This window comes from Pelodiscus sinensis, chromosome 22 (genome assembly GCF_049634645.1).
Source record: "Pelodiscus sinensis isolate JC-2024 chromosome 22, ASM4963464v1, whole genome shotgun sequence".
Lineage (NCBI taxonomy): Eukaryota > Metazoa > Chordata > Testudines > Trionychidae > Pelodiscus > Pelodiscus sinensis.
In genome coordinates, this window is record NC_134732.1 from 12903058 (window position 1) to 12919914 (window position 16857).

General features: G+C 45.0%; 2 protein-coding genes across 5 annotated transcripts in view; one reads left to right on the top strand and one right to left on the bottom strand.

Annotated features, from left to right (window-relative positions):
• Window positions 1-1428: 1428 nt before the first annotated feature.
• Window positions 1429-12138, bottom strand: C22H9orf78 (chromosome 22 C9orf78 homolog). The gene is made up of 9 exons (XM_075905258.1): window positions 11955-12138; window positions 9403-9462; window positions 7358-7409; window positions 7059-7129; window positions 6768-6845; window positions 6110-6307; window positions 5056-5192; window positions 4355-4453; window positions 1429-2411 (listed from the first exon to the last, which is right to left on the bottom strand). Exons 1-9 carry the CDS (start codon window positions 12032-12034, stop codon window positions 2320-2322), a joined length of 867 nt encoding a protein of 288 aa, XP_075761373.1. The 5' UTR covers window positions 12035-12138; the 3' UTR covers window positions 1429-2319.
• Window positions 12139-12153: 15 nt separating this feature from the next.
• USP20 (ubiquitin specific peptidase 20) overlaps window positions 12154-16857 on the top strand; it is a 46639-nt gene continuing 41935 nt past the window's right edge. For all 4 annotated transcript variants that reach the window (XR_003090373.2, XM_006128340.3, XM_014576176.2 and 1 more), the window contains exon 1: window positions 12154-12346. The gene's annotated coding sequence lies outside the window, so the exon portion shown is untranslated. The remainder of the gene's footprint in view (window positions 12347-16857) is intronic.

Genomic DNA, 16857 nt, shown 5'->3' on the forward strand with positions numbered 1-16857 from the left:
CTGCATTTATTTATTTTTTTTTATATATAAACACAGCACTTAAGATACTGTTTAGTATTTATGGCTAGTCATTTTTTTTTAAATGGTGCAGGAACTTGCCGTCGCTTTTGCTTAGCCATAATATTTCACTGTTCTAACAAAACTATTAGATGAAAGGTCACATGGTCACAAAACTTTCAAGCCCAGGGACCGAAACTCAATCATTTCCCCCATTTTACAGATGACATTAAGCAGAGATGCACAGAGGCATTAAACAACATGTTCCAGATCACAGTCTGTCAGTGACTGAATCATGAAACTGCACAGTGAGGCTACATCTACACTGTAATGCTATTTCAGGATAGCAGAGTATCCCGAAATAGCTATCCTGCATCTTAAGAGGCTTGCTCTGCTGATGTCCCAGTAAACTTCATTCCACAAGGATGTTTCAAAATAGCAGTTTATTTTGAAATTTGGTGAGGTGTAGACGTAGCCTGAGTAGCAGCCCTCAGCAGTGAATCTCAGTCTGCCAACCAAAACTCTTGTTTGTGGGCTTGTGCTATAGTGCTAAAAATAGTACAGATGTTATAGCCCAAGCTCCACCCTCAGCCAAGATCCAGCCTGAGCAAGCATCTACACAGCTATTTTTAGTGCAATAGCAGAAGCCCAAGTCATCCAGGATCTAAGACTCCCTCATATGAGCTATGTAAACGTACCCTTAGTCAGATGTTTGAAGTGCCAGACAATATTACCTCAACTATTTTCATAAGCTAGCCTTTTTGATTTGTAGCATAGATTTTACATTTTTGTTTCATGTTAATTTTATTTGAAAGGTGTCAGTCCAACAGTACTAAGGACAGAAATTCTTAAAACAGACGGCACTCCACTCTCAATGCCTTGTTCACACATTGCCTTTTTACACTGATATTGTCAATAATCATGCTAGCTGTGGGTGAGGGTATTTTCCGTGATATGAGCACTCCTTACTAACAACTGGACCAAGAAAAAAAAACTTAGCTGTTGACTTGGTTCAAATATCAGCTAGGAACAATGCTCAGAAAATACTTTGGTTGACACCTCCATGAAGATTGAGCAGATAAATGTCTATATGCTAGTATCAAACTCCTGACCCTACCACTACCTTTAATATTGTAGACAAGCATACAAACCAGCATTTTAATTTTCATTGTTGTACATTTCACTCAGATTGATTGACATGATACGGAAGATTTATGAAAGCATTCAACAATGTTGGTTACTAAAGCACTGGATGTGAGCTGACTCATGTTCCCAAGTCTCACGACAACAGCTGCTGATCCTTGTTTTAATTCAATAATTTAATCAATTTCATACAAACTTAGACTTGTTTAGGCTAATATTTAAGTACATACAAGCAGCACAGGATGAATCTAGTGTGCCCATTACTGAAATAACAGAATTGCAAGAATGACAGGTTAAAAATGTTATTTATTTTTTGAAAGTTCAAACTCCATTTCTCAACTTAATTTATATTAATTTCTGGAAATATGGTGTTTTAACATCTGAGGGTTTTTTGGTTTTTTTTGATAGGGATAATGTAGGATTTCATATCAGAAAGCCAAACAAAAATTGAAAACAATCTACTGATTTCTCTCCTCCTTGGCAACTGAAATAAAACACTCATTGCTATGGAAACACAAACACACACAGGGGACAATTTAAAAATCTCAAAAACATTCACAATTCAGGCACCTACAGCAACTGCTGTATTTCCTTATACTGAAGATAAGAAATCCTGCCAAATTGCAATCCCTGCAGAGTAGCATGTGTTCAAGATCTTACATGGTACCCACTCTAACAGGAAAAGAAGCTGACTCCTGCTGTGTGCTTAACAAATTCCTGCAGTATCTTAGACCCACACACTGCATACAATTTAAGCCCTTTGGAACTATCAAGAAGAACCTTCTTATGAAATTGCTTTGGAAGTTTGACCTGGAAAACCAGCTTTAAACCTGTACTCCTTGTTTACGGGCTAAAAACATTTCAGTCTTTAAAAGATCTTTTTCAAAGTGGAAAAAAAAAAATCTATGAACAAGGTTGACATTATGCTAAAATAAATGTCAAGCAGGAAGCCAACATATTTACAAAGGAAAGTTTATAACAAAATAAGTTATACACAAGTCACCACAGAGAAGGATGATTTCACAATCACCATGCAACTAATTCACTACAAGTTTACTGTGAGAAAAATCTTATGGGTAACATTAAAAAAATGGATACGAAGCCATCCCACAGAGTTATTTACACAACACCTTTCACTTAAAAGCTCCAGCAAAATGTTCAGCCCATACTGAAGAGATTTCAATAGCGTCTGTTCATCTTCTTGAATTTCTCATAGTGGTAATCATCTGTTGCTTTCTCATTGGGTGGACGCTTGCGATTTGGAGGAGACCCTTCAAAGGAGAGAGAGAGGGAGAGAGAGAGAGAGAGACACATACACACACTTTATTTCCTATTCTTTAATAAATAGGATAGCGCAGGAAAAATTATCCTCATTCACTTCCCAAAGATTTAGTCTAATGCCCTTTAAACCAGCTGGCCTGCAAGCACTCTTACTATTTTACACTCTTGCCTTCAACAATGCCAAAATTCTTCAGACTTCATTCTTCCAAATCCTACTCACTCTCCCCCAATCCATTCCAAAACAGTTTTGCCCAAAACACTTAAAAACCGTACCATTTACATTCCCCCATTACTCCAGCCTTTGTGGAGCAGAGACTGTTAGCTCTCCATACCACGGCTGACTACACACCATTACTAAGGAGTCAATGGGTTATTTTCAACATCCTGACCCTTCACCTATAACAGGAGATAAGTCATAAAGCAACATGGATGGAAGTTGTATCTATTAGGGAGCACATCAAGAATTGCATTTCATCACTTTTCCTTTGAAAATCAAAGGCAAATCACTCTACAAGTCTTTCCCACCAGCTCAGGACACCATGCCTTATAGCAGGGGTGGGCAATCATATTTGATGGGAAGGGGTACTCCAAGGCTGTGTCTAAACTACATCCCTTTTTTGATAAGGGGATGCAGATTAGGCACATCGATATTGCAAATGAAGCCGGGATTTAAATATCCCGCGCGTCATTTGCATAATGGCAGCTGCCGCTTTTTTCCAAAACAGGGCTTTTTCAAAAGAAAAAAAAAACAAAAAACGGACAGTTTCATTTCGAAAGATCCTGTACTCCTCAAAAAATGAGGAGTACAGCATCTTTCAAAATGGGGCATTTCTGTTGAAAATGCCCCATCTAAACTGCTGTGGTTTCTTCCCCCTGTCCCTCCTGAAAGAGCCCCATTTCAGAAAAAAGCAGCAGTCGCCATTATGCAAATGAAACACGGGATATTTACATCCTGCACTTCATTTGCAATATCGACGTGCCTAATCTACATCCATTTATCGAAAAAGGGATGCAGTTTAGACACTGCCCAAGAGTTTGGAAAGTGGTCAAGGGCAGTACTTTTCTATGATATTAATGGAGGTGGTGTGGGCTCTGGGACCGAAGCTGGGTACAGGAGGGAGCTCTGGTTGAGGACTGAAGTGCAAGAGGGATGAGAATGGAGTCTGGGAGGGAGTTTGGGTGCAGGAGAGGATTCTGACATGGAGGAGGGATGTAGGAAGGGGGTGCAGGGTCTGGGAGGGTGTTGTGACCAGGGGAGGGGGACAGAGGGTTTGGGTTATGACCTGGGGCAAGGGTGCAGGACAGGGTGCAGAGGGTTTGAGTTGTGACCTGGGGCAGAAAGCAGGGGTGCAGGCTCTGGCTAGGAGGTGCTTACGTTAGTGGCACCTGTCCAGCAGCCCAATGGGACCCTTAGGAAGGCTCTCTGAGCAGCATGTGGGGGCGTGGTGGACAAAGCGGCTGTCTGCTGGGGCCAGCGTGTGCTCTCTGAGTGGTGCACCCCTTGGGGAAAGGCGAAAGTGGGTCTCTGTGGGCTGTACGTGCCTGCAAGTACAGCCCAGGCAGTTCACATTGGTTGGAAATCACCTGTTGGGAGCTGCAAGGATTGTGCTGGGGGAAGCACACGGAGACCCCTCCCAAGGGGCACGCATTGCACAGATATGTGCACACTGGCCTCAGCAGCCAGCCACTTTGTGTGGCATGTGAGGCTGCAGCAGGCAGGGAGCCTGCCCTAAGGTTCCACTGGGCTGGGAGGATATTGGTGGCGGGCGGGCTGGATCTGAATGTATGATGGGCCAAATCTGGCCCACGGGCTGTATTTTGCTCACCCCTGCCTTAGAGGGCTAGAGGAGAAGATTATATCTGTTCATGGATCTTGGATAAGGAAGAATTGATACCTCCAATAAGCTAGCCATGCTTTGTGTTTAGTACTCACGCTCAGGTTCTGGCTTCTCTGTATCCCCCACTCTCAGTGGTCGGGCTTTTGGTTCTTCTTTATTCCTCCTCACTGGTGCACTCAGTTCCTCATGATAGACTGGAAGGAGACACACCAAAGGGTGAAGTTTAGACAGCAGCATTGCTCAGATGTAGAATCACAGAAATGTACAGCTGGAAGGGAGCTCAAGAGGTCATAAGAACATAAGCTGGCCATAACAGGTCAGACCATTTAAGCCAGTATCATGTTTTCCCAACAGTGGCCATTGCCAGGTGCTGCAGAGGGAATAAACAGAACAGGTAATCAAGTGATCCATCCCTGTCACTAATTCCCATTTTCTGGTAAACAGAGACTAAGGACACCATCCCTCACCATCCACGCTAATTGCCACACATGGACTTATCCTCCATGAAATTATCTAGTTCTTTTTTTAACCCTGTTATAGTTAGGGTTGTCAACATGCATATGTTCCAGAGAGGTAAGCCAAGTTAGTCTGTAACAGGAAAAGCTTAAAAAACAACAAATAGTCTAGTAGCACTTTTAAGACTAACAAAACATGTAGATGGGATCATGAGCTTTCAGATACTTCTTCAGATACACGATTAACCGATAAGCCTGGTCTTATCAGTTAATCCTGTCGATTACGCGCATTTGCTCACTTCCCGCCCCCCAGCTGCTGCCTCTGTTTCCAAGATACTCACATCGGTTGTGCTGGACGTAGTTCACAGCCATGTTTGTGGGAACAAAGGAAGTTTCACTGTCTTTCTTTTTGTTTTGCTGCTCTGCCAGCAGCCTTGCCTTGGCGTCCTCAGTAAAGATTATGTTTTTTATTTTTGCACTGAAAGGGGAATACAGTGAGGAAGAGAATTGTTTATACACTGCAGACAGAAAGAGGCCTGGGGCCCTATATACCAAAATACACAGTAGAGCAATTTTATCTACGAGTGAGTGAACGGACAGTTACATGTGGGGGGGACAGCAATTGCAGTTGTCTTTGATTTGCAAGCTGTTTGTCAGAGAATGGGGCAATGTGATAAAGAGGAGCGCTCTAGTCCCAAGGACGGACAGAAACCACACATCCCTGAAGAGCTCACCCTATGGTAGTGCTTGGTGTGAGCCAAGACTACCAGAAGACCCTGCATCACAGATTTTGAGGTAAAATTCCATTTATTTGGTTAACTGGTTAACCAGATGCCCGGAGCACCTCCTGCCTGTGACACATGGTCCCGCTGCAGACAGGGGCAACTCCAGATGCCCAGAGCTGCTCTAGCCCCCACCAGTTAACCAGAACCAGTAAACCACACCCATTAAGGGTGAGGCTTAGTGGCAGTGTTCCCTGTAAGCTGCGCGCATTTGTGCAGCCGAAAGATTCCAATGCTGCCCAGTTGATTAGAAGAGTTTCCACTGGTAGGCTTTATTTCTACTGGTGGTGCACATTCACACTTGCCTTTGTGCACATAAAAATGTATGTTGCACACGGATGGAAAAGATTAGCGGGAACTTTGCTTATTGGTTAACCAGTAAACAGTTCACATCCCTAATCGCAGAGCAGGAGAATGAAAGCCTCTATTGCTCTGAGTATTACCGCAGTGCTTAGTCACTGAGCAGGCCCCTCACAGAACAGAGAGACTGTCAATCCACTTAAAGCATAGGGAGGAGCAGTATAAGTTACCCTTAGCACTTTCCAACTAGTCAGCTCTGCCATAACCTGTAGGGATCATCAGGGTAATTCAAATGATAAATAATTGGACATACTCTATTCCCAGGTCCACTTCAGGAATGCCACTCAACATCTGATTGGACAGCATCTCTTCAGTCTTCTTGGCTGAAGAGACACGGATGCTCTCAGGCAGCTCGTAGAGACAGTCCTCGGCATTCTTCAGCTTCACCTTCTGCTCCTCGCTTTCTACAATCCCCTTCCTCTTCTTCAGCTCTGTCTCGATGTACTTCATCCTAAACAGCAGCAGATGAGGGGACAGCTGACATTAAGTTCTATTTCCTGCAATCTCCTCTAATACCACTGATCCCAGCTGTGTCATTGTCCTAGCAGGTAGGAGGAAAGAAGGAATGATTTCTGATGTCACTCAATGCCTGCCTACTGGCTGAGCAGCAAGAGAACTACTACCTTGAACAAGAAAATAATTGAATCTTCCCTGCAATAAGTTTTTTACCAACCTCTAGGGCAGGCTGCCAACATCTCTCAGTGCCAGTGGACCACCTGGCCAGCCAGCCAGATTAGTCTCTAACCCCGAGACCGTGCTGTGGTCCAGAAAGTGAATGATCAAGCAGTTGTTTTGATGCCAATTTGGAAGCTATCCTGAAAACCTTTGGTTTTCAGAAAAATATAGACCTGGGACACCCAATCCAGGACAGTGAATCAGAGCATACAAACTATAACAAAGCCAACACTTACATGTCTGCATCCTCATCCCGCCTGTTGGTTTCTGCTGAGAAAGAGGTTCCCAGATTGAGGTCATCCTCTTCATTAATCCTAAATGAAACAATTATGTCTTATATAATTTGACAGCCTAAGGTATAAGCAACCAGACAGACTGCATTAAATAAAGCCTTCAACACAACATGAAGTCTGGAGCATTTTGCTTGTGCTCTTCAATAATGAAAGCCTTCTTGGTGCTATTAACTACTGTAGATTCAGTCACACTCAGGGGTGTGTTTTTCAGAACTAAGTTTCCCACACACAAACCTGTCCTTGCCACGTTCTTTCAGCTTCTTCATGTCCACCATCCCACCAGTCTTTATCTTAAAGGGATCATCCTGCAACACAAATAATAAATAGTTAGATAGCAGGAAGATGCCACCAAAGTTTATACCATCCTCAGGTACACTTTCTTGAAAACCCTACATTTCTATCAAATATGCCTCTGGTTTTTCCTTTAGTAAGAAGCTGCATCCTAACCTGCTTTTTATTAAGGCAAGTCTAGACTTTGAAAGAGTTCTACTGGATAGAGCAGCAGTGCAGTAATGAAAATATTCAGAACTTACCACCAACGTTGTCTCTTCTTGCAATTTCTCCCCAACAAGGAGGGCTGCAGCACTAGCAACACACACACAAAAAGACAAATTGAATTCACAGAGAACTGGTGCACTATGCTCCTACTGCTGACTACCATGCATGGTAATTTATTAAAAAGAATAAATTTCAGGACTTTAACAGGGTTCAAACAAAGAACTGGATAAGTTCATGGAGGTTAGATCCATCAATACTTATTAGCCAGAATGGGTAGGAATGGTGTCCCTCTCCTCTGTTTGTCAGGGGCTGGGAATGGGTGACAGGAAAGGGATTGCTAGATGATTATCTGTTCTGTTCACTCCCTCAGGGGCAGGCCTACACAACTCGGAAAGCGGCGAGGACCATATTACTCCAAAGAAAACAGTTGCGGGCCACAAGCAGGGTTGCCAGATGCTCTTCCAAAAAATACCGAACACATAGGCTAAAAATTTTTGTCAAGGAAAAAAGGAAAACAAAACAAAACAAAACAAAAACACCACCACCAACATGCGTCGGGCATACAAAAAACCCCCCGCACTGCCTGGCTTCAGCATGCAACCACAGGAGGCGCCAAGAGGCTTCCGTCCAGTGCCCAGCCGGAAATTCAGAAAATACCATACATTGCACATGTCAGATATTTTCTGAATTTTTTTTTACCGGGCAGAGAGACTGTCTGGTAGAAAACCGGACACCTGGCAACCCTAGCCACAAGGGTAGGTTTTGGGGGGTGGGAGGGTGGGGGTTGGTGATACTTTATTATGAATTTTTCAATAAAATCAGGCCTGCACAACATACAGCTCCCTATCCTCTCCTCTCCAAGCATCACCCTGTCCCCCACTTCCACTGACACCTCCCCTCCTGCACTTTTCCTCATTGTCTCCAGTTGGCCCCCTGGCATTTGTCTCTCCTGCACCCGGTCCCTTGGTGCCTTCCTCTCTCTCCTGACCTGCCTCCCCCCCTCAGCACAAGCCCCTTCCCCTCCCCTACCTGGCTTCTGCCTTCCAGTTTGCGGGGCTGCCGGAGCCTTTTTTAATCCGGCGGTCGCCGGCAATGACATCACAACACCATGTCACGCCAGCTTCCTGGCGTCTGCCGGCATCCCGCCCTCTGGCTCACGCCCCGCCTGCTTGTGCTGGAGCTGCACACAGCCAGCACGGCGGTGAGAATCGCCGCACTTCCCCCTCCCCAGCAGCGCTCCACTACTCCACCTGGCTAGTGGATCAGATGGGGTCGCGCCGCCTGTAATCATCACGGGCCACAAAGTGAGCCCCTGCGGGCCACATGCATTGTGCAGGCCTGCTCTAGGGCAACTGGCATTGGCCACTGTTGGAGGAGAGGATACTGGGCTAGATGGACCTTTGATCTGACCCAGTATGGCCAGTTTAATGTTCTTCTGCTCTTCTCTAACACTTTCAACCTGAAGATCTCAAAGTGCAGTGCTAATACTAAATAATTGCTCCTCACAACAAGTGCTACAGAGCTACTATCCCTATTTTACAGATGAGGAAACTGAGTCAGATAGCTTAAGTGATTTAGCTCAGGTCATGCAGCAAGTCACCATCAGAGCTAGCAATGGAACTCTCAATACGGAATGAATCCTGACTCTTAGTCCCCTTTTTTAAGCCATGACACAACATTTCTTTCCTTCAAAAAGCTTATGAAAAGAAAATGAAAAAACGACCTGTTTTATAGGTCTCAATTTATAATCCATACCCACCACATTGTAGAGCAAGATACTGAGTCCTACACATCTCCCCAAAACAATATAACCCTGGGAGATAAAAACCGTCCAGGTAATATGGTTAATTAACAATATAGGACATATTAATTGTAACATATGACCATATTCTAATGGTTTAAGGCTATAGGTATGCTGGGAACCACTATTCCAATCTGCCTTCACTCTTTTCAAGTATCTGCTCCTCTCAAGTCAGATTTTTGTTGTCACTGTGATATTACTACTCTGACTGAAGGTGCAAGGAAAGATAGGGACACAATACCCTCAGAGGAAACACAATATTACCTCGGCATCACCTACCTCACCCCATTGGGCCGTCTTCTGAGACTTTGAACTTCTTTTGCTTCCTCAAGTTTTAATCTGAAGAAAGAACATTTATTAGGATAGTCTTAATTTAAAAAGGCAGGGATTTTCCACAATAAAATATTACAGGTGTAATGGTAAACAGCACAGACAATACTTTTACTTTGATTATTTATTTGCAACACTGTCATACAAATCCAGTTCTGCAACTGAAATCAAAGGCAGTTTTGTCATTGCTGTCAATGGGCACGTGATTCTGTTACTTAATCTCACCTTTCAAAATAAGTGGATTCCACATGTAAGTTTTCCTTGGGGGGGGGGGGGGGGGGGAGGGAGGAATTGATTGATGCTCCTCTCTCAAATGCATGTGAGTGTTTTGCAATATATTTAAAAAAAAAAAATCAATACATCCACTCTCTCTGCTGCCTAATCAAATAGCCAAGATTTTCAAAACTGAGTGTTTGAGTTCCTTAAATCTGTATTTAGGGTTTAAATAAAAGAGTCTTGTTTTCAACTGTGTCTAGCATCCCATGACTCCCAACGACCTCACTAGCAGCTACTGGGTGCTCAGCACTTTTGAACATCAAGGCACTACAGATATAAGAAAACAAGGTGTCTATTTCCATCCTGTTTAACATCCAAAGGGCTGATTCTTGGGCACCAAAAAAACCAAAAACTTTGGTTGCTGTTCCGAGCACCCAAGGAATGCAAGAACAGGCCTTAAATTTGTACATACACTGGCCGAGCAATTGTTTTTCCATGTTTAGTAACAACAAATAACTTCAATTTATAACAACTTAAATTGTGAAGGATCCCAAAGCACCTTGTGCATGTAGCTCATTGCAACTGCTACAACAGCGTTCAACAGCAATGAGCCCATGCTATACAAAAAATAAGGGGGCACAGTGGGCCCACAGAAGGTTGCCACTCACCCTGAACGTTACAGGTTCCTCTTCATTTTTTAAAGTCAATTGCACAAGTGGGGCTTTGTGAGATAGTCAAGGGTCTAGGGCAGTGACACTCAGATTGACGCTCACAAACTGCAAGTGGCTCTTTAATGTGTCTCCTTTGGCGCTTTGCAGCATATGATATTGAAATGCTGTGTGATTTAATTATTAACCAATCAGGATGCTTTTACTGTGTTATTAGTCAATTGTACTTGATAAAATAATAACACTTAGTCATTTTGTTGTGAGAAAAAACATATATAGACACACACAAATAAAACAATGACTCACACTCAATGACTCAATCATGATATGGGCTGGAGGGACTCCACACATTTAATAACCATTGAAGGTGCTAACAGCTCCCAGAGTGGTATCCTTCCTGTTTTAGGTATCTATCTATTGACTCTGATTTTTATCTGCTTAGGTTTAATTACCCATTCTCCAGATACTTAATAATGCTGTTTCCCACACCCCTCCCTTTTTCTCTCTCTCCCCACTCCTATTTATTTCGAGTTTTTATATCCCCAACTCATAACTCCAGTCATCTGAAGAAGTGGGCTGTACCTACGAATGCTCATGAAACCATCTACATGTTTCATTAGTATATAAAGTGCTACCAGACCATTTGTTGTTTTATCACACTATTGTTTTTCTTCTGGGTAATGTCAATTGCTAATTTACCTCCTCAACCACTGATGTTGGAGTATCACTGCTCTAGACCAGTGGTTCTCAACCATGGGTACGTGTACCTCTGGGGGTACCCAGGTCTTCTAGGGAGTACATGAGCTCATCTAGACATAAGAACACAGAACATAAGAACGGCCGTACTGGGTCGGACCAAAGGTCCATCTAACCCAGTAGCCTGTCTACTGACAGTGGCCAGCACCAGGTGCCCCAGAGAGGGTGGACCAATGACAATGATCAAGCGATTTGTCTCCTGCCATCCCTCTCCAGCCTCTGACAAACAGAAGCCAAGGACACCATTTTATCCCCTGGCTAATAGCCTTTTATGGACCTAACCTCCATGAAATTATCTAGCTTGGTGACATCTGCCTAGTGTTATAATAGGCTATGTAAAAAGCAGCAGCGAAGTCAGCACCAACTAAAATTTCAGACGATGACGGTTTTGCACAGCGCTCTGTGCTACACTAGGAGGGTAGTGAAGCAGTGAAATGGGTTCCCTAGGGAGGGGGTGGAGTCTCCATCCCTAGAGGTGTTTAAGTCTCGGCTTGACAAAGCCCTGGCCGGGTTGATTTAGCTGGGATTGGTCCTGCCTTGGGCAGGGGGCTGGACTTGACCCTCTGAGGTCTCTTCCAGCTCTACGGGTCTATACACACCGGAACGTGAGCGCCCTGTTTACATTCCTAGTGGCCTATACCAGAAGCAGAGGCTGCCCACGAGACAGGCAGCACCTGCTCAGCTGCTGCGCACGGGGGCGGGGCAGTAAGGGGAGGTCGGAGCCTGCAAGCCCGGGGTAACCTGGGCACACGCCGGGGCGGCGAGACTCGGCCTGGAGAGAACCGCGGGCGCCCTGCGTCCCTGGGGCAACGTGGCACCACCCTGAGCGGGCCCTGCTCCCTGGCGGGCTCTCCCACCCACCTGACCTCCTCGGACACCTGCGCATCTTCTTCGTCCTCGGAGTCCGCTCGCCGCCGCCGGAAAACCTTCCCCGCCGGCATCGTGCTACGCCAGCGGGCCTGCACCCTCCTGAGAGACCGGGCCCCGCCGCCGCCGCCCTGCTTCCGGTGCTCGCTGATGGCGTCACAAGCGGCGCGCTGAAGCTACACGCTCTGCCCGCCTCTCCCTCCTGGGAGCGAGGCTGCGGGGCGCTCGCTCTGTAAGGAGGGGGCTGGGGAAGGGGCGTGGCTAGGACAGGGCTGGACCAACTGGGCGTGTCCTGCCAGGGAGAGACAGAGAGAGCAGAGCCAGAGGCATCCATTGCCCAGAGCGAGGAGGAGGTGGACTTTCCCGGTCGGCTGCCTGGTGTAGAGGTAGGAACAGGAGTTCATGATTGGCAAAGACCCTAGGATCCGCGGCATCTCAGGCTTCTGTAGCAGTTATAGGAAGGGGTGCGACCAGCTGCATCCTCTATTGCGAGGAAAGAATTAGCTACTATTGTATCTATATACATTTAGTCCAGTAGTGCCTAGGGACCTCACTGTGCTTGACAAACACAAAGTAATCCTATGTGGTCCTGCTCCCAAGATCTTAGCTTGTAAATAGACAAGAGAGGCAAAGGGTAGGGGAAAGGGCTATCGTATACAAACAGGTTTGGCAAGGATTCAGTTGCCTGATAAGTATTGCCCTGCACAGATACAAAATTTGTACAGTATTTGCATCTGTAAAAATGAGCCACAGATATCCATAGATATAAAGTGGATATCCCCAAATTTGCAGGATTCTAGATACAAATTTTGTATCTGCAGCCGCGTCCATACCCGAGGATATATCTGTGGATTTGCAGAGATCTACTGATACATTTTAGGAAGGGGGAGTCAGCAGCTGCATTATATGTTTTAGTAAGAGCTGAATTGTTTTATATATGTTTATATATGTGTATGTTTTAGGAAGAGACCATATTGCTTTCAATATTCTAGGAAGAATCTGTTGTATTTTAGCAAGGGGGCTGGCTGGGTGCTTCAGGAAAGGGTCTGTTACATTAGGTATATTTTAGCAACAAAACATATCCATCAGCAGTTTTAGGGAGGAATCGTGTAGTTTATGCTTTTGGAAGGAATCTGTGGCATCTTGTATTTTGGTAAGAAATCAGTTATGTTTGGTAGTTGAAGAAGAGTAAACTGACATTATGTCACTTAGTTAATTCCTCACAGCTAATCCTTCTCCTATACTTTCTATCAGATTTTAACTGGAGATTTGGATTATTTTAACGTTTTTAAATGAAGACAAACAATTATTAGCATTTTACTGTAATCCTATAAAAATGAAATTTTATGAAATTTAATTAATGATAGAAGAAAATTATAGTAAAAAGTGGACTTATTTTTTCATGGGGTACAAAAAGAGCTACAAGTTCCTATTGCTTTGGCATGTTCTCTCTAGAGAAGTAAGGTCCCATCACTTGGGGCATTTAAAATTAGGCATGGACACAACAATAGAGAATGTTCTCTAGGGAACAACTCTGCATTGGCAGGGAAAGAGACACTAGCTGGCTTAATAGGTCTTTTCTGTCTTTCACTGCTTTGATTCCTTGAGTCTTCTTATCTTTTAAAATGTACATTTTACCTCCTAGAAAAAGGAAAGGAAAATACCAATTTGACTTAAATCCATGAGTTAGTGGTGCCTTTCCAAGTCACATGGCTTTTAATGCTGGAAATCAAAACTCCACTCTTCATTTTACTAAGCAAGTATAAACCCACCATTGGTGTCTTGAAGAGATCCCTGCAGTGTAGGTTTCAAGGCTTCTTCCCAGATTAGTAGAACCTGGCTGTTAAGTATGGAGGGGTGATTAGAGCATTGAACTGAGAGTTCCTGGGTTCCATTCTTAGCTTTTTCCATGGGATCATGGTGGCCATTAGTCTCTCTATGACTCAGTTTCATCATCTGTAAAATGGGAATAATACCAGCTCATGCAGGAAATTTCAGATCCTTAGATGAGAGATACTATACAAGTGCAGTCATCTCCCTTTGTGTGTTAATCCCATCAAATGGGCTGCTCAGTGCAAAGTATTAGTATTATTACCAAATCACTCCATTATTTGAAAAATATTTTCCCTTGTGCCTGTGTTCTAAATTCAGTAAGGGCCAAATTCTGATCTCCCTGAAGCCAAAGAAACTCTCTCACTGATTTCAGCATCACAGCACTTAGGGTAAAATGCTGATGCCACTATGAAGTTGGAAGTATTTGGGTTCCCATCCTAGAAGATATTTACAGTCTCAAACTGCAGCTAAAGAAAGAAAAAAAATCTACATTAATTTGCTTACTTCTTGGTGAAATGGTTGTAGGAAACCAAGATAAAATATTTTAAAAATATTCCTCTAAAACATCTTGAAAGATGGTAACTGAGTATCTAGTTTGAGATAACTTATTCTTTCCACTGGCTTGTGCAGTAGAACTATTGCCCTGGAATTTGGTTTTCAGGGGCAGTATCATTGCAGGCTGCACGTTCTGCTCCTGAAAGAATTCTGCACCCCGGCCATGTGCAGAATGTGTGTCCCCTACAGATATCTTTGTTTCCCCACAGAAAAATTATATTCTGATGGGGAAGTAAGGAAAGACCTAGTTGGTGATTTCTATCCTGTCTTGGGCAGAGCTGCTAGTCCTGGGGGCTGGAAAGGATGGGATTTTCTCTTCCTCTGCCCAGTATCTGGGGCTAAGTCAGACCCACCCCCAGATTTCTCTCCATAGCTCCTGGAAGCTCTGCAAACTTCCTCTCCTCCTCCTGCACTCCTGGTAGGGATATGAAAGGTTTACTGGATAGCCAGTAAGCAACACCCTTCATGGTTGTGTTGTCAGTGGTAGGGATGTCAGCGTATAGTCATGTACATAATTAACTGATAAGCCTGGACTTATCGGTTAATTCTAATGACTACATGCACCTCTCCTTGCTGCCTCTGTATCGGAGCAGCAAAGAAGGAGAGGCAGGAGTCAGTTCCCGCAGGGAGCCCACGTTTAAGGCATCTCCCTGCACATGCAGGCTCCCACCTTCCTGCTAGAGCAGCTCCCCACCTCCAGCTCGGAAGGGGTTGCTCCAGCCTGGAAGGGGCTGCTCCAGCCCTGCAGGGCCCAGTGCAAACAAGGGCTGCTGTGGCTGTCTGAAACAGTCTCTGTCTGTGGCAGGCCCTGGTGCCCCATGGCAGGAGCTGCTCTGGCATCCGGAGCAGCCTCTGTCCATGGTAGGCCTGGCCACCACGCAGGCAGGGACTGTTCCAGAGGGGCTGCTCTAGCCCAGCCCAGCCTCAGCAGGCTGGAGCAGCCCCCCAGCCCACATCCCTTTTAATCAGTTAACCAGTTAAACATAATGTTTAATTGGTTAACCAATTACACGGGATTTTACATCCCTACTTCCTGGACCTGTCATTCCTTGGCTGGAGGGAGAAGGGTCCCTGTATTGGGAGCTGCTCCCCCATCTACCCAACTTCGATGCATCCTGACCCCCTTATATTCAAACCTTCCCACTGAGCCTCTCCCGCACTCAGAACTCCGCTGCTGAACCCTGCTACCCCAGCATCCGGATCACCCAACGAGCCCTAACCTGAATCCCCACCCCACTGAGCCCTAACCAGTTGCATGTGGATTCCCACCAGATGGAGTCCAATTCCCCCCAGCATCTGAATCCCCACCACTAAAACTCCACACCAAAACCCCCTGATGAACTCTGTTCCTCCCCCGCGCCCCTCCCCACCTCCCTCGCTGAGTCCCAACTACCGTTACCTGGACCCCCTGCAGAGCCTCATTACTGTTGCACCTGAAACCCCCCTGTGCATCCAGATCCCCCCACACCCAGATCCTCCCTGAGCTGCCCACACCCAAAATGCTCTGCCCAGAAACCTCTTAACCCAAGCCTAGATTTCCCCTCACACTAAGCCCCTCCACATTTGGATCCTGTTTTGCTGAGCTTTCCTGCCCATACCTGGCAGACCAGGCATGGAGGGGCAGGGTCTTGGGGCATTTCTGAGACAGGCCCAGTCTTTGCACTGTACCAGGGTTGGATGCATCCTCACTGCTGAGTCTGTGCGGTGGGGTGGGGGCTGCAGACTGATCTCTCACCTCCACGCAGCCAGTAGCCTGTGCTCCCCAGTTCTTTGCTGGAGCCTCCACATTTATTTGTCAAATCAAATTTGCAGAATTTTAAAATATTGTGTGCAGATTTTTTTTTTTAATAGAATGCTCTCAAGTGTAACATTCAGCCATTGGATGGGAGACTCCACCAACTAGTTTTCTGGCTGCTGGATGGGTGAAACATTTCTTCTGTCTCCAGTACAGCTGTATAGAAACTACTTTGGTGCAGTTGCACTCCGATCCTGTAATGAGATACATGGGTGGATGCTTGCACACATTTTTTTTACAAGATCTGGTGCTTAGATAACTTCCTCTGGACCTATGCAATAAACTTGCAATGTTAGCTATATCCAGGGGGTAACAAGGAACCAATGACAGTGCATGGCTCATGACAATGCCGGTCAAGAACCAATTCTGGTTAATTATGATAACATTAGTGATTAATCAGCAATTGCAAAATGACAGCTCAAGAAACCAATTTCCTTTTCCTGGGTGGTTCTATGCATAAAGCATATTGAGGGTTCTTTCTCTGTCTGTGTTAAAATGCAGCTTTTACCATAAGAGAACAACAGCCCTGAGGAGGAAGAGTAAACTAAGGACTATGCAAGGACAAAGAGTTATTGCCAAAATGCAGCCAAGTCCTGGAAATTCCTGCAGCCTTGTCAGAAGCTGGAGTCAAGCTGCAGAAATGCTGTACTTGCATTCTGTACCAGGCTATTAACATGCAGCATGCATTCTTCCTTTGGAAGAAGCAAAGAACAA

What these genes read in the sequence shown, in the direction of transcription:
- C22H9orf78 (XM_075905258.1), bottom strand. Translation starts at nt 12,034, where the DNA reads ATGCCGGCGGGGAAGGTTTTCCGGCGGCGGCGAGCGGACTCCGAGGAC. An exon ending in AGACGGCCCAATGGGGTGAG is followed by an intron (nt 7,410 to 9,402) that starts GTAGGTGATGCC and finishes GTGTGTTGCTAG; the next exon opens with TGCTGCAGCCCTCCTTGTTG. An exon ending in CTACGTCCAGCACAACCGAT is followed by an intron (nt 4,454 to 5,055) that starts GTGAGTATCTTG and finishes GTCTCCTTCCAG; the next exon opens with TCTATCATGAGGAACTGAGT.